Below are 17,500 nucleotides of genomic sequence, written 5' to 3'. Positions count from 1 at the left end.
TGTGTGTGTGTGTGTGTGTGTGTGTGTGTGTGTGTGTGTGTGTGTTTGTGCGTGCGTGTTTGGGTAATATAATTTACTTTTTTTTTTTTTTTTTTTTGTTACTGTTCCAGTAAAGAAATTAACTCAGTTTCCTCCACTTGTGATAAAAGTGATTAGCAACGCAGGAACGTTGGGGCCGGGTGTTATTGGTAAGGATTCCTTTAGGCTATGAATAATCCCGGCTAGAGCGAGTACTTATACGGACCCATGCAGCGCGCGTACCTTTTGTGTGGGACCAGGACTAATCGCTTCATGCCCTAGGGGTTGTTTTTTCTCTTTTTCTCATTCGGAATACGGAGACAAGGTATGAAAGGCGAATAGGAAATAGATGAATATAAAAACATTGGGGAAATTTCTGACGACAGACAATTTTTAGGATGTCTAGTAGTCCTTTTTGCAATAACCTTTACTGCTTAGGCCAAAAATAACAAAAGAATTCACCACTTGTAGACAGCAAACGTATAATCTGCTAGAATAATTTTCACAGGTGATGGAGAGGCTCTGGGGGAACGATTATTATGTCTCCTTTTATTCATTTAACCTGGTCCCATTTAATAATTTACCTTTTTATATGGCACAAAAAGATATTCAAATTTTTCTTTGTGTTCATTTATTATTTGGCAGCAGCTTCTCTCTCTCTCTCTCTCTCTCTCTCTCTCTCTCTCTCTCTCTCTCACACAAACACTTTCCCGGTAAGTAACACGGTATTCTCTCTCTCTCTCTCTCTCTCTCTCTCTCTCTCTCTCTCTCTCTCTCTCTCACACATAAACACTTTCCCGGTAAGTAACACGGTATTCTCTCTCTCTCTCTCTCTCTCTCTCTCTCTCTCTCACACATAAACACTTTTCCCGGTAAGAAACGGTATTCTCCATTATCATGGAAGGTGTCGGAGATAGTTATTTTTTCTAAATAGCAGTCTCAGAATAATGGTGTAACAAATAATGTAAATATCTAAGAAGAATTCCTACATACACCTAAAAAAAAATGTAATCTTGAATAGATAAAATTCCTATTTATTTCCAAGAATGTATAATAAGTTATTAGAAGTTATTCTATATCGTTGAAATATAAAGCATGATTGACATAAAGTACTAAATATATTCGTAAATCTCCCATAGTCAAGAGTTTTATAAGTCTAAGTGTACGTCTGAATGGAAAATCGAGACAAGACAAATTCCATGCTAGTCTTATATAAGAGCTCCCAAAGCGTTCATAAATCATAATTTCTAAAACTACGTATGGTATTTCTTGTCGACTGGTTACTTTTTTATTGCTATGAATATCATTCAGAAATGGGGTTAATATATAATCAGTGATGTCCTCATTTACAACCATTATTGTAATTACGCCTATTGGAGTTATTGTTGTACAATTAGAGGGTGTGTATCTTGGTAAATCTCTCTCTCTCTCTCTCTCAAAAATAATAAATCTCAATTTTGTAAGCGGAAACATAAAAATGATCAATATTTTCATTATTAGTTTTCTGGCGGATATGCAAATAACTGTTAACACTAATATTCAACTGTGCTGTAGATGTGTTTCGGGGATTCAAAATGAATAAAAAGAAAAAAAAAATGTCTCGTCCGCACTTAGTGAAGTACTCATACCTCTGGCAACAGTAAACCCCGATATATAGTACATATGATATGTTTATTTATTTGTGATGTTACATAATTACATATTATATATATTACGGATGACTACTGTCAAAATATTATCATAAAACTAAAACAGGTTAATTTGTAGGAAAACAACAAAGAAACGAGCTGTTACAATGATTGTTTACGTTTTCGTGCGTCTGGTAGCATACTACAGGTGACTCCCGTCAGAAAACCTCCGGGTTCTGGGGACCTGTGAGATCTCATCCCAGGCGTAATCAAAGGGTTAAGGCTTACGACTTGGTGCCTGAGGCCTATCGCCTTAAGTTTCGTAATTTTACTAAACCTGTCTCACTCTCATTTGTGGAATTTGCTCGTCTCAAGGAGGAGCAGTTTGACGACTGGCTTAAGAGTCGTCAAGTAGTCTCCTTCTCATCCTTGAGAGAGCTTAAGTTGCTAGAAGAATTTAAAAAGGCTTGTAACAAGGAATTAAGAATTTATCTTGAGGAGGTTAAAGCAGTCAGTTTGGGTAAGGCTGCCCAGGTAGCGGATGAATTTGTGTTGACTCATCGGGCAGGGTCAGGTAATCTTGGATCTGTAGTTAATTTTCAGCCTGGTAAGTCAAATAATTATCAAATGAAATCAGGTGGTCCTGGAGATAATCATGTCCAGGGGAATCTGCACAAGAATAGGACTGGAGATGCTCAGGGAGAGAGCTCAAGTGGATCTTACACTAGAGTTTTCTCCAAAAGTAATAAGTTAACTTCTGGTAATGGTAATAGAGTAAGAAGGACCTGCTTCTGGTGCAATGAACCAGGACATTTTCAAGCACAGTGTAGCGCCAGAAGGAGGTACCTCCAAAGAAAGAAACAACAATAATCGGTAGCTAATTATCAAAAACCTATGTCTAATAAGTCTCAGGTTGAGAATCCACCAGTGTTGGTGGCTAATGATGGTTGTAGCAAGGGGCAAAATGTTGGTTCTTTATCTCCTAGTAGGGATTTATGACTTTATGATAAATATATTTGGCTTGGGAAATTGATTACCGAATCGAAAACCCTAAAGGTGAAGTTTTTGCGGGATACTGGGGCGGCTGCTCGGTCTCTGGTATTGAAGGAATCTTTGAAGGGCCTAGTTAATAATTCAGGTGATTTTGTGGTTTTGGGAGGTTTCCCGAACACAATGGTATCAGCACCTTTAGTTGAGGTGGAATTGTCCTTCCCTGGTTATAATAGGAAGACAGAATTAGCTGTTGTAGAAAGCCTACCAATCCCAGGCATAGATGGTATACTGGGTAATGACATGTTGGATGACAAGGGACGTGAATTGTTTCCAATATTGTCCTTGAATGCTTGTCCAGTGGCTGTAACGACACGAGCTGCTGCAAAGGCAGCAGATTTGTTACATGATGATGATGATGATGATGATTTACATTTTAGTAGTTTAGCTGTAGAAGTAGAAAGGCCCGGGTCTGTAGTTAGTAGTAGTGATAAGCTTTTTGGTAAGTTATTAAAACCTGATCGGGATCGTTCAAAGTTTATTGAAGCTCAGAAGGAAGAGTTCAATTTTGAACTGGGTGATACAAGTGATTTGACTAAACCACGGTTTTGTGTTATAAAAAGTGTGTTATATAGAGTTAGTCGCCCTTCTTCTCATGCCCTTGGTATAACATCTCGAAACGAGCAGATAGTGGTCCCTACTCAGTTCAGAGATTCAGTTTTGAAATTGGCACATGAAGACTTTTTCTGGCCACTTTGGTGTGTGTAAAACTTTTAGTAGGTTAGCTAAATATTTTTGGTGGCCAGGCTTAAAGTCTTCAGTAAAACTGTTTGTAAATAGTTGTGAAGCATGTCAGGTGATGGGAAGACCCAATCAACCAATTCCAAAAGCCCCTTTAAATCCAATTCCAGCAACTGGAGAACCTTTTGTGGAGTTGGTGATTGATGAAGTTCAGGCTTTGGAACGCTCCTTGTCAGACCATCCCCTTGAGCACTTTTTTGGATTATTGGAGGATGACCTTTTGGCAGTGTATTTTGGAAACGGCGCTGTTGGAATCTTTCCTCACGACCGTTCGTAGGTGCCTTAGTCACCTGCGACTCTGGTACTGTAGATCACGGCTCTTCATTCACTTGTGACCATAGTGTCTGCTTTACAGGGTTCCGCAGAAGCGTATGCTATTTGCAATTTCTCGTATTACCCCTTATTCCTGTCAGAGGAGCCCACGGAAAATTGGTACCGTCGCTGGTTCCAGGTACTGATTACGGATTTACCTGCCACTTCTGCCTTCGTCCTTCTGCATTTCTTCGGGGATGTGTGTGAGCACTGGCTCGTGAGGAGAAACGTAGGGAGGCAATCGCCAGGTAAGACAGTATAGCTGTTATTTCCTTCAAGGAGCCTTATACCCCTTTTGTCCTGGCGATCGTGTCCATCCATTTAGTAGCAGTTTGGAGCTCACTATGGACTCCTAGTTCGACCCGTCTTCAGTTGTTCATCCCCGACGTAAGGATTAGAACTGTCAGTGTACGTGCGGTACATATATTATATATATATATACATATACTTTGTCATAGTTTTTACTTGTTTATATTATAAGCTTATTGTTGCCATTATTGTTTATTGTTTATTGGTGGATAGTATTCCATATCTTTAGTTTTATGGCTAGGTAGGTAAATTTAAGGTTTTCCTTGTTTTGATACCTTCCACTTCCTTCAGCCTTTTGTTATTTAGGATAGTTTTGGCCGGCATATATTTGGATCCTCTGATTTATGAAATATTTGTTCTCCTCCTCTGTTTTTCTAGTAGGGTTTAGATGTTTAGCTTTAGGGTGCCTTGTGGCTCGTTGAGGACCTGGTATTCAGTCCTCTTGCTTAAAGCTGTTTTGCTGTACCTATTTTACTTAAACCTACAAGGCTGATTTAAGTCGTTTATTTCCGTTTTGTAATAAATACTATTAAGTTTTTCTGGAGTGTTTTTGTGCTTGCTTTCCTTGAACATGGGTTGCATTTACTGTCTACGATCCTAGCAAAGTAAAGTACCTAAGAACCTGTACTAGAACCCCAGAGGTTTGTAACAATACATATATATATATATATATATATATATATATATATATATATATATATATATATATATATATATATATATATATATATATATATAATCAGCTCAGTGGTCTGGTTAAACTTTCATATGCTTGAATTATATTTCTTCCACGAAAATAATCATAACGTTTGAAATAATTATACTGAAGACAATTATTGCCTCTGCCTTCGCATCAACAGACGAAGAGGAATTAAATAAAGTAAGTGTCGTATTACATACATATATATATATATATATATATATATATATATATATATATATATATATATATATATATGTATCTATATATATATATATATATATATATATCTCTATATATATATATATATATATATATATATATATATTTGTATGTATACGACACTTACTTTATTTAATTCCTCTTCGTCTGTTGATGCGAAGGCAGAGGCAATAATTGCCTTGAGTCTAATTAATTCAAACGTTACGATTATTTTCGTGGAAGAAATATAATTCAAGTATATGAAAGTTTAACCAGACCACTGAGCTGATTGACAGGATTACATAATTTTACGTGGCTAGGAACCAATTGGTTACCTAGCAACGAGACCTAGAGCTTATTGTGGGATCAGAGCCACATTGTATTGAGAAATTAATTTCTAATCACCAGAAACAAATTCGTCTGATTGGCAGAAGGGAAATCGAACCCGGGACTACCGAATCGGTAGGCGAGCACGTAAACCACTCGTTCAACGGGGAACTTAATCGCTGAAGAGATAATCCCTACTATAAGATGCAGGTGGACGGAAAAATGGAATAGAAATCTGCATTACGGATTTTCTGACAACTCTTACGGGACATAATTTGCAACTGCCCTCGATATTTCTCATAACTACATGTTTAGGATACGTTCCAAAAAATGAATACGTGTTTCTAATGGTATAGAATACACTATACCACGCACAATTCACCAAATGATTTTGTGCTTGTCATTTATATGTTGACTTACGTAATACGGAAGATATCATTGTTTTAAGAGGAAAATGACCAGCAAATCTACTCTCTCTCTCTCTCTCTCTCTCTCTCTCTCTCTCTCTCTCTCTCTCTCGTAGACATTAAATTACTATGAGGTGAACTAATACGTAATAATTGTCATATACAGCAATAAATATACATCAGATGGAGAGCAACTAAACGTAAACAGCCACGGTGTAAAACGATTAACTGTTATCTTTATTTGTTTTATTCTTTAACCATAATAATAATAATAATAATAATAATAATAATAATAATAATAATAATAATAATAATAATAATAATAATAATAATAATAATGAACTAATTAACCTCCGTAACGAGGATATAATATTGACAATCATAAGCCACAGTAGTGTTAAAATATATTGTGCAATGCTAAAAGAAATATACAAGGAGAGACTTTCGGATACTCCTCCGTGTCCCTTCAGAGGGATACGGAGCAGCAGTATCCGAAAGTATATCACTTTGTTCTCTGAAGCAATAAAATGAATTTCGAAAAATCACTCAGACCTACTAGCCTATATTTTTCCACGTGAACAAAGCATTTTTAAGCCTGCAATTCTAAATAAATTGTCATTATTTTATCATTAAGATTAGCTTATCGTGCAAGGAATCGATTAGAAAGTTAGAGGATTATTTCTAATGAGGATGTTTACGAAGTATACAAAAGTCATGAGCAGTTCCCATAATAGTTGAAAGTTACCCATAAAAATGAATTTTTCGTTTCCTTTTACAAGAGCACATGTGTTATGAAAACGCTTATTCCAGGACGCAAAATAACGTTTTCTTCAAATTACGTTTTCTGTTGAGGGATTTCCTTGAGAAGAAAATGGATGCAATACGTAACAGGATGACTAATATAAAAAGAATGTCCCCTATTGTTGTTTCGTAAACGTGAGATTATTATAAAGAATGCCCACTTTTGTTGCTTCATACACGTGAGATTATTATGTTATATGAAGCACAGCATTATGACAGCAATTGTAAATTGCTGTGTAAAAAAATAATTCTGCTAATAATCATCAATTACGTTTCAAAGCAGAGACGATAACGAATGCCTTCTTTTTTGTTTATTTAGTCCAATTTGTAATCCTGTTTCATTTCAATATTGACACTAAAATAGTTTTTAATTCAGCCATGAGAGACTATTAACACACAAACAAGATAAATGAAAAATGGTTTTGCAGGCCTAGGCTATATATAAAGAACCGAACAATTCAAAATTCTCAATATCCATAAAGGATACTGAGAACTTATCCTATCTACACTCATGCAAATTACTATTGGCAGAGTTTCATAACTGTTGTATTTTATCAGTGAAGATTCTATCATCTGACATTTGTATAGACAGCTGCTTTTGTATAAAATTCGGGATGAGTTCCAATCTGTGGTATTGTTCATATTATTTATATGATGGAAAATTGCTGAACAATGTTGTCCATATCTAACTGAATGCTTATGTTAAGTTAATCTTTCAGAAAGAGATTTTCCTATGAATCCATAGTATGACTTCTGACAATCCTTACAGGGGATTTCATAGACTCCTACGTCTTTAGAAACTGGTTTCTGCTGAACGTTAAATAAGGATTTCCCCAATGTATTCAAATAAGTGAAGACGAAAGGGTCAGGATGGCCTAAGGTTTGTGTGATATCTCGTAAATTATCCACGAGGGATTATGAGTTTGTTTGTGAATTTTTCCTTTTCTTTGTTTTCTGTGGCTTTGTAAAAATACTCTTTGCTTTATGTATGGCTTTTTCTAATATGTGCTTTGGGTATTTTAACAAGATAAGTTGATTTCTGATTGTTTCAAGTTCTTTGTTAAGAAAATTAGGGGAACAAATTCCCAGGGCTCTAAGAAATAAGTTACTTGCTATGCCAAGTTTAACTGAAATGTCATAATAGCTGTAAAAATGTACGTATGAAAATACACTGAAGACTGTGAATTTGTAGTTGTTATTAGTTCTGATGATTAAAAAATCTAAAAAGGAGATTTGGCTATTGTTTTCCGATTCTACTTTAAAATTTACACTTAGTACCAAGGAATATAATTTTTGTTGAAAGACATAAAAATTGCCTCACTCACTTTTCTAGTATGTCAAGATGTCGTCTTAGCGGTGACCTCAGGCATCGCCTAAGGGCATATCTCCCACTACTATATATTTCGCAAATGTAACTTCTTTGTCATTCACTAATTGATAAGGGTGGGAGTTAGTCCACCGAAATATAGTCTTTAAGCTTTAAACCATAGTGTTTTTGTTAATGGGCCTTTTATACTTGAGATGTATTCAGTCTTTACAGGAGAATTTATTTACACACACACAAACACACACAATAAATATATATATAATATATATATATATATATATATATATATATATATATATATATATATATATGATATATAGATATATAGATATATAGATATATAGATATATATATATATATATATATATATATATATATAGATATATAGATATATATATATATATATATATATATATATATATATATATATATATATATATATATATATATATAAAATACCAATCTACTCAAAACTCCTGCCGATGTTGATGCCCATTCATATCGAAGTCGAATGTATAGACGAATCAGTCAATTGTAACAAGCGAATCTTGCACAAAATAAGACACCAATTCGTCCAATTTCGCTTGGAAGAGGTTGTATGCAAAGAGCAAAGATCCCATCACGTCACCCCAAACATAAAAAAATTCCCTATCCGCTATTCTCTCTCTTTCCAGCTCATGGATCCCAGAATGACACCAATTCCATTTCAGCCGAATGGCATCCTTTGCTTTCTTCCGCCTCTGAATCTTATCCTCCCAATCACACATCGAGTTCCAGCTTTCTCTCGTAACTGACTGTCACTCAAACAGTTGGCAAATGAACAGCTTCTCCGCTCTGTCAGCCATGTTGAGTGGACGAGTAGCAGAAAAGGCGGGAAGAGAAGAGATGAAAATTGAAGGGAGAGTTGAAGGACACTATTTTTCAGAAAGCTGAAATAAAGTCTGGTGTATACGTAAACATCAGGACAATAAAATGTTTTAGCTTGTCCTGCTCCCTCGCTCTCTCTCTCTCTCTCTCTCTCGTCTCTCTCTCTCTCTCTCTCTCTCTCTCTCTCTCTCTCTCTCTCTCTATATATATATATATATATATATATATATATATATATATATATATATATATGTTTCCCACAAATACCATTTGTTTGGTATATTGGAGGTAATGTGAATTTGCAAATTTACTTAAATAAATGTCGGTAAATATATGTTGCCGGAACAAGCGAATACAAATGGAATATAAATTGCACTCAACTGTATAAAAATGCACAGTATATGAACAAACGCCTAATCCACTGTTTTTTTATTTTTTTATTTTTACAATTAGAATTAGATCTCACAAAGCATCGGAGCAAAATTAATGATTTATGCCCCTCTGCCATTGAGAACAACCTCTGCCATTTAGCTTCTATGGAAGTCGCATTGATCCTTGCCTTATTTCCATAAAACATATCAACTGTAGTTGAAGTCAAACTAATTGCATTTGTGGATTTCACTTTGTTTTGCTGTTATTGAGGCCATTGGGCAGTTAATTGGTTTATATAACAGAACAATGAAATCTTGAATACTTATGCATATTTGTATTCTTTAAAGAAATTATTGTTACATAATGGAAAATGAAAAAAAGACATTCATATTTGGCCATCATCTATACTCAAATTGGCTGACTATTTCTATGATGTTAAATGATTGTAAATTATGTGTACTCAGTAATTTTCGAGTGTACATATACAGAGCATTATGAAACTAACTCTCTCTCTCTCTCTCTCTCTCTCTCTCTCTCTCTCTCTCTCTCTCTCTCAGTAAGAGATTCCTGAAGATATTTAAATGAAGGAACGCTCGCCTGCTCTATCTCTCTAAGAGGCACGCAAATTCATACAGCCGCCTGATGAGCAGTAAAAAATGAAATTTTGCCTCATTAAAATTTCGCCAAAATGCAAGAGGGGGGGGGGGGGGGCGGAATAGGTTGCGGGAGACGAAACAGTTCCCTCCTTCCCGCGTCGAGTGTCAGCAAGAAAGGGCTTTTGACAAACCTCTGACAAGACTCAAAACGCCATGAAATGAAGAGGTGAACTACAGGTGAAAGCGTCTCTTGATCCTGCTTTTATAATATGCGAGGCGTTAGTTATCAAATACATACGAACGCTGCCACATTGTCAAATAGAAACGAAAGCTGCCACATTAAGTTGCTAAATACATACGAACGATGCCACATAGTTAATGGGGAATCATACTGCCATAAATATATTTGTAAATTAACAGAAAAAAATCTGATAAAAAAGAAGAACTTACGACCATTCATTAGTACAGTAGGTTCAGTGACTTATAATTTATCTAAATGGCTTGTCAAAATTCTTACAGCTTTGGTAGGAACCGTTTTAAACACGAATGTAAAAAGCAACGTTGACTTTATAGACAAACTGAATAGGTTAAATTTGAATTCTTATTTTTATATGCTTAGTTTTGATGTCTCTTTATATACAAAAATGCCTGTAGATGACTGACTTGAATTTTCGGAGGAAGAATTAGAAAGTTACGATATGCCTTTAATTGTAGTAAACCTCATTGGTCTTATAAGGTTATGAATTTTTTGTACAAAAGTTTGGCATGGCAATGGGTAATCCCTTGTCTCCTGTCCTTAGCAATATTTACATGGAATTTTTTAGACAAAGAATTTTGCCCCTAAAATTTATATGGTTTATGTATGTGAACGATACTTTCTGTATCTGGTCACTTCACGAAAATCTCCTTGAATTTCTGATTAAGCTCAATAATTTAGTCCCTTCTATAAAATCTATTGCAGAGGAAGAAAGAAACTGTAATTTGAAATTTCTTGATGCAACAGTCCATAGAAATGTTAGAAATTTAATTTTTTCAGGCTTTCGAAAAATCATTTATAAAAAATTATAATCACCATAAAAATTATAATCACCATCAAAACGTTAAATTCTCAATTTTTTCTGGGATGTTCTTAGGGGCTTTACATGTCTGTTTACTGATGCTGAGAATAAAACTATTTAAAATATTGCCTTGAACTTCAAATACCCTAAGGCTTTTTTGTAGATGTGGCATGTAAAATTCTCCTAAAGATGTTCGTGGCTGGATATCCCGTGTAAAAAGTGTGATGAAATATATTAAGGACAAACTGGAAAATCATTTTCGCAACGAATCAAACAACACCAATAATCTGTGATAAACTGCCGAAGATCCATTATTCATACATATGAGGGATTTAGATCATCCTATTAACTGGAGTGAAACAAGATCCTTAGTCCCCTGTAATGGCACGCTAAAATGAAAATAATTGAATCTAGTTGTTTTCATCAAGTCAAATAATTGAAGTGTTCTAAATTTAAGTCTTGGTTTGTTTAAACTCTCATCAGGTCAAATAATTGAAGTGTTCTAAATTTAAGTCTCTGTTTGTTTAATCTCTCATCAAGTCAAATAATTGAAGTGCTCTAAATTCAAGTCTTGGTTTGTTTAAACTGAAGTGTTCTAAATTTAAGTCTTGGTTGGTTTAAACTATCATCAAGCCAAATAATTGAAGTGTTCTAAATTTAAATCTTGGTTTGTTTAAACTCTCATCAAGTCAAATGATTGAAGTGTTCTAAATTCAAGTCTTGGTTTGTTTAAACTCAGTGCCTTCACAATTCAAAAAGCTGTTTATCAATGTAAGCAACAAAATTAATATATTCTGCTTTGTACATATTTTTGGATTTTGTATGGTTGAACTTCTGAATCTCTCAGGTTATGGTTAAGTCTATGGTTTTAGTTTGTGACCGCTCTTGAATCCAGATCCTCCATCATCTCTTTGTTTATTACCCTTTCACAATTAAATATCTGGTACTCTTGATCTTTATGTTTACCTTGTAACCTTCTTTCCAACTGTCTCCAATTTGTACCCCCAAAGTTGCGTGAATAAACACGAGAAAGCGCTTGGTATACTAAACATCTGCCTGTCATTTTACTATGGTAATCACTTATGTACGGAAGTCACGTGCATCTACTGTGGTATGTCCTTTAATATCTAATTCACTCTACCTCGGAAGTAATATATTCTTATATATGTTAACTAAAGGGAAATTTTTTAGTTAAGAAATTTGTTGGCTCATGGGATTTAACTTATACCTCGCATGATGGACTTGTGGGTAAGCACGTCACTGTACACCCTGAATTCTTGGTTACATCGTTAGAGCCCATGAGCCGACGAATTTCTTATCAATTGGTTAACATATAAGAAAACATTAATTCCGAGGTAGAGAAACTTAGATATTAAAGGCATTACGGCCTCTGTTAGAGAAGTCTGCTTCAGGTTCGATATGAAATAAAAAAAAAAATTATTTCAACACCAACAGTTGAAACTGGGGATACGAACATAGAAAGAACACTAACACAGCAAAGGTTTATTCACAAGCTTACCAACAAAGGTAAAGGCAGAATGGTATCTCCTATTTACATAAAAGGATAGAATCTTACACTGCATGAACTGGGGGAACAGTGAGGTAATTCAAATACTTGCTGCTTAGTTTAGCGACACGAAGCGATGGCTTCACGAAATGAAAATGGCGATTGCTGACGTCTTCTTGACTCCGTATTGCAGAAAATAATGTCTACTCTTGATACTTGAAAGGCAGGAACTCCCCAAAACATCTAGCAGGACATTTTCTTCTCTGAAATCTGCTCAACGTCGAGATAACTCGGTCGTCCACTCCTGAAGACGACTAGACCAGAATCCAACCAACTCTTGAGCAACTTTTCCTCTTATCCTTCGTCGGTTCCTTTTTCTCTTATCTCTCTCGGATGATCTCTGCTGCTGCTGATCTCTCACTGATAATATGATCTGTGGCTCTTACTGAGGATATCTCTCTGTGACTAACTGATGAACTCTGACGATCTCTGTTTTCTCCTTCTTCGACCGTCGTATTTATACGGCACTCTGGGGGCAGAGCCTACAGCGAACGTCACAGGCTCCCGAGATTACTAGAACTTCTTAGAAGACTCTCGACGGAATATTGCATCATATTTCGCTGCGTTTCTCCCGACACTTAGGCGTGTGTTGCGCTCCACAACACGCCTGACGATTCCAGAACAACCGCGGGAACAGGTGCCTCCAACACGGACGCGAAAGCCTCCTTGCTGCCGAACTTCTCGAAAATGCGTTTTCCTTTCCTTTAACTTCTTTTGCTTCGAAGCAATTACCATCACAAAAGGACATTTGAAGCTAAATGCTTGTATGATCGCAACAGGGATTTTCAGCTGATAGGCAGCATTACCTTATACTCTCACAATAGCTTTGTGGGTAAACGCATCACTGTATATCCTATATTCTTGGTTCCTTAGTTCGAGCCCCATGAGCCAAAAATTTCTAATCAACTAAAAACTTCCAGTTCGGTTAACATATATGGAAATATATTAATTCCGAGGTAGAGCAAAACAGATATTAAAGGACATTTATAGCTTAATGCATACACACACACACACACACACACACACACATATATACACACTACACACACCCACACTCACACATACATACATACATACATACATACATACATACATACATACATACACACATACATACATATCATACTACATACATACATACATACATACATATATATATATATATATATATATACTATATATATATATATATATATATATATATATATATATATATATATATATATATATATATATATATATATATATATATATATATATATATATATATATATATATATATAAATATATAATGGACCAGGCCCTGCAGTACATTCGCATATCATATTCGTAAAAAGAATGATAGTCCCTCTGGGGAATCCTCCGGAGCCATAAAAACTGGAATATGTTGGAATTCCAAAATATTCTGATAGGTTGGGAGGAGGGGAGCACTAGTACCCAGATCGCAAAGCTGTATAATAAGCATTTTATTTTTTGTACATTTACATTTACGCAGGACATTCCACATTCCATACCTGCTATGCAATGGTGTGTTGATTTTCCTACATTTCTATACATACCTACTATAATATTATATCTGAATGTCGTGAAATTATTAAGGAGACATGTAATATATATATATATATATATATATATATATATATATATATATATATATATATATATATAGTATATACTATATATATATATATATATTATAGATATTATATATATATATATATAGTATAGTATATATATATATATATATATATATAATATAATTTTAGCAAACTGTGCGTTGATTAAGACTTATGCAAGATCAATTGCGTACGTATAAAACGGAAGAAGCCGCATAGCACTTTCGTATATAATATTCGAAAAAGATGACAAAAATGAATAAAGCAATAATAAAGGGATATAAGTACTTACCATTACGAAGGTCCTCCTCCAGTGGAATCAGAATGGGAAGGACTACGTTGATGGCCATTGTCTGTGCGATGGGAATCGATGCTCTTCTTCTCAATGCCAGATAAGTATTTCTCGACGAAAGGCCCGGTGAGGAGCTTTCGAGTCTTGACTGAAAACGTTTCTGAGAAGCTTTTCGTTGCTAGAGTTCTTCTCTGTGTAACGATGCTAAATTAAAGACTACATTAGTCTTATTATTCCTTTTATCTCGATGAATTTTCCAGGGTTTTTGTACGTAATTGTTAACACAGAGAGCTGAGGTTTAAAAAAACTTTTCAGACATCTGAATGATGATACGCCGGCTGTTTCAAAAGTTATCTGATTTAGCATCGTTCACGTACACATTAAATAAGTCTTTTTCTTCTTTTTTATCTTAATTTTATCAAGGGTTCAATCCTTAATTGTTTACTACAGAGAGCTTACTATTAGAAAACAATCGAATTATCTGAATGGTGCCCATTTGTCGCAGTACGATAACAAACGAGTACAAACAGTTCTCGAGTATTGGAAACGTAACCGGAAGGTGTACTACACCTCATTCGGTTCCCCTTTGAACGATTACACTGTCCCGTGCACAAGGGGCTGCAGGAGCAGCAGCAGACATGCGCGAATGAGTAGTCCTTGGTTATCAAAGACAACAGTCTCTTTAAAGGACAATAAGTATGATGGGATTATATTTCCAGGCTTCTTTGTTTAAGCTGTCTTGGGACTTACTCAAGATTCACACCTGCGAAAAGAGGAGAAAAAGATAACTGTTACACACATACACATTAGGTTTATACAGTTATTTCATTAAAAAGAGGGAAAGTGTTTTAGAAGAGTCTGACACCATTACTGTGCATTTCAGGGCCGTGTCCAATTGATTGTCTTCGATCAAATCTTACCAAAGCATCAGATATTTTTGTCAGTTAGGCTATGGCTTCAAATAGCTATTTCCAAAATACGATCCAGATCCGATGCTTTGGTAAGATTCTATCAAAGAAAATCAATTAGACGCGGCTCTTAAATGCACAGTAGTAAAGATTCATTTGTCCTGTGTTAAAAGAAAATGCTATTGGAAATCATTTTAAAATAATCTAACGCTAGGCACAAAGATCTACTTACCTTGTGTTAAACACAACAGTATTGGAATGTAACTTTTTAAAACTTTTATTCAATTGACACAGTTGCCCTCATTTAAAGGAAATTATATTGGAGAAGATTGTACCCTATTCATTTTGGAACAAGCCAACCAAAGGGGCTACTGACTTGAAATTCAAGCTTCCAAAAATTATGGTGCTCATTAGGATGGCGTGACAGAGGGTAATGGGAAATACAGAAAGAAGAGATCATTTATTTAAAAAAAGCAAATAAGTTTTAACAAATTAAATAAATAAATAGGAAAAATTAAGCAATAAAGGCGAACTGTATTAGGGTAGTAATGCAATGCGTTTTCACTGTCACTTTGGATGTTTCAATTTCACAACATCCTCTGGGAGGCTGTTCTACAGTTCAACGGTGTCGAGAATAAAGGACCTCTGGAACTGAGAAGTTCCACAGCGAAGCACATTTATCCCATATTGGTGCTGCTGTTCAGCGAATCTGGTTGCCTGCATCAAGTACCACTTTACAAATAACACACAGGTGTAATGAGTGAAATTCTGGGTGAAATGGAAATCGAGCGTTTTATACGCATGTCAAAAACGTTTGTAATATCTATTTCTTCGTAGACAATAGTACAAAGAAAACGAATTCAAAGTTGCCTATCTTACTCATGTTTAAAGGTTGCATTTGCACATTATTCTTCATAAGAAAGTCGCTATGTTGTTACACTGAAATAGTTCCTCTCTCATGGAAAATAAATTAAAATAAATTTCTCTGAATTGTCGACAAACCGTAGCTTAGACTCAGTTCACAGCGGCCTCTGAATCAAGTATAGTTTTTTTTTTTGTTTTTTTTTTCTTTTTTTTTTTTTTGTTTGTTTGTCAACTATAAACTAAACACATTTCTCTGAGTTGTGGATAAACCCTAGTTTAGATTGTGAGTTCAAAACATCCTCTGAATCAAGCATGAAGCCTTCTTCTGTTGTCATCCATAAACTATATACGATTTATGATTATACAACTTTCCATTACAGCCTAGCTCAAAGACATGTCGCAGATGCCCAGAGTGGTAGAGTCATTCAGAGGAAAGGAAGAGAAATTGTGCAGGGCCTTAAATTAGTTCTACGCCTATCCATAGCGACAAGGAGGACTGTTTGTTGAATCAATAGGGACACCGGCGTCAAGAAAACTTTGACAGCATTGTTGCTTCCGTATCCTATGAATCGGTTTTCGTAAAGATTGGAATAGACGATGAAATACGTCAAAATGCTAATTGAAGTTCACTATACTCGCCATCAAATCACGGTGTATGTATCGAGGTTTGAAATGGAAAACTGCATCATCGAAGAATCACGAACTAGATGAAAGAAAATAGTGAGACACAACAGACCAACTGTCAATTTTCCAATCCAGATATTGTGACGTAACCAAATCAATTTCAGATATACTCCCAGCTATATAAGTACTCTCTCTCTCTCTCTCTCTCTCTCTCTCTCTCTCTCTCTCTCATAAAGCATTTTTGTGTTGATTTCGAAAGTAATACATACATTGCATATATATATATATATATATATATATATATATATATATATATATATATATATATATATATATATATATATATATATAGTTATGAACCTCAAGATGATCTGAAGTTATTAAGGATTTTTTGAACCTGATATTACAGATCACTACCACAAAACGAGTATGATCACTGACAAACCAACACTCAAAGAGCAGAGTCTCAGCGAGGATACAGGAAACCATAAACTAAAGATTAACAATAATTTTTACAAAATAACTCATATAAAGAAAGAGCTCCTCTGAAAACTGAATGATGGGGGGAAAGTGCGACACGCTCACACAACACCAAACCAGTCACTTCCTCAATCGCCTACCTAACTAGCTCGCCAAGGAGTAAGAGAAGGTAAACAGTGGAAGTAAGAAAAGCACTCATTCCCTAGCATACGATAGCAGGATATCCCGGGGGTAAAACCTTAACCTATATATATATACAATTTTCAACAAATACTTTGTACCAAATATATCATCTAATAATGGTATTAAAAATAGATAACTCAATATGTCGAGTTCACAATGCCAGACAAACACTAATGTCATCCAAGGACGTCGTTGTGACAGATAAATGCCGACGCACACACACTATTTCGTATAATAGATGTCCTTACAAAG

At 35.1% G+C, this 17,500-nt stretch overlaps 1 protein-coding gene across 1 annotated transcript in view; it reads right to left on the bottom strand.

The window, feature by feature from the left end:
* Positions 1–14,947, bottom strand: part of LOC135209797 (putative neural-cadherin 2) — a 331,667-nt gene extending 316,720 nt beyond the window's left edge. The window contains 1 exon segment of the mRNA XM_064242574.1: positions 14,190–14,947. Coding sequence (XP_064098644.1) covers positions 14,190–14,247 — 58 coding nt within the window. The 5' untranslated portion in view covers positions 14,248–14,947.
* Positions 14,948–17,500: the final 2,553 nt, after the last annotated feature.

The sequence above is a fragment of the Macrobrachium nipponense genome, chromosome 38, assembly GCF_015104395.2.
Source record: "Macrobrachium nipponense isolate FS-2020 chromosome 38, ASM1510439v2, whole genome shotgun sequence".
In the NCBI taxonomy this organism is placed as follows: domain Eukaryota; kingdom Metazoa; phylum Arthropoda; class Malacostraca; order Decapoda; family Palaemonidae; genus Macrobrachium; species Macrobrachium nipponense.
Note: the sequence above shows the minus strand (reverse complement) of the source record. Positions and strands in the feature narration are given on the sequence as shown.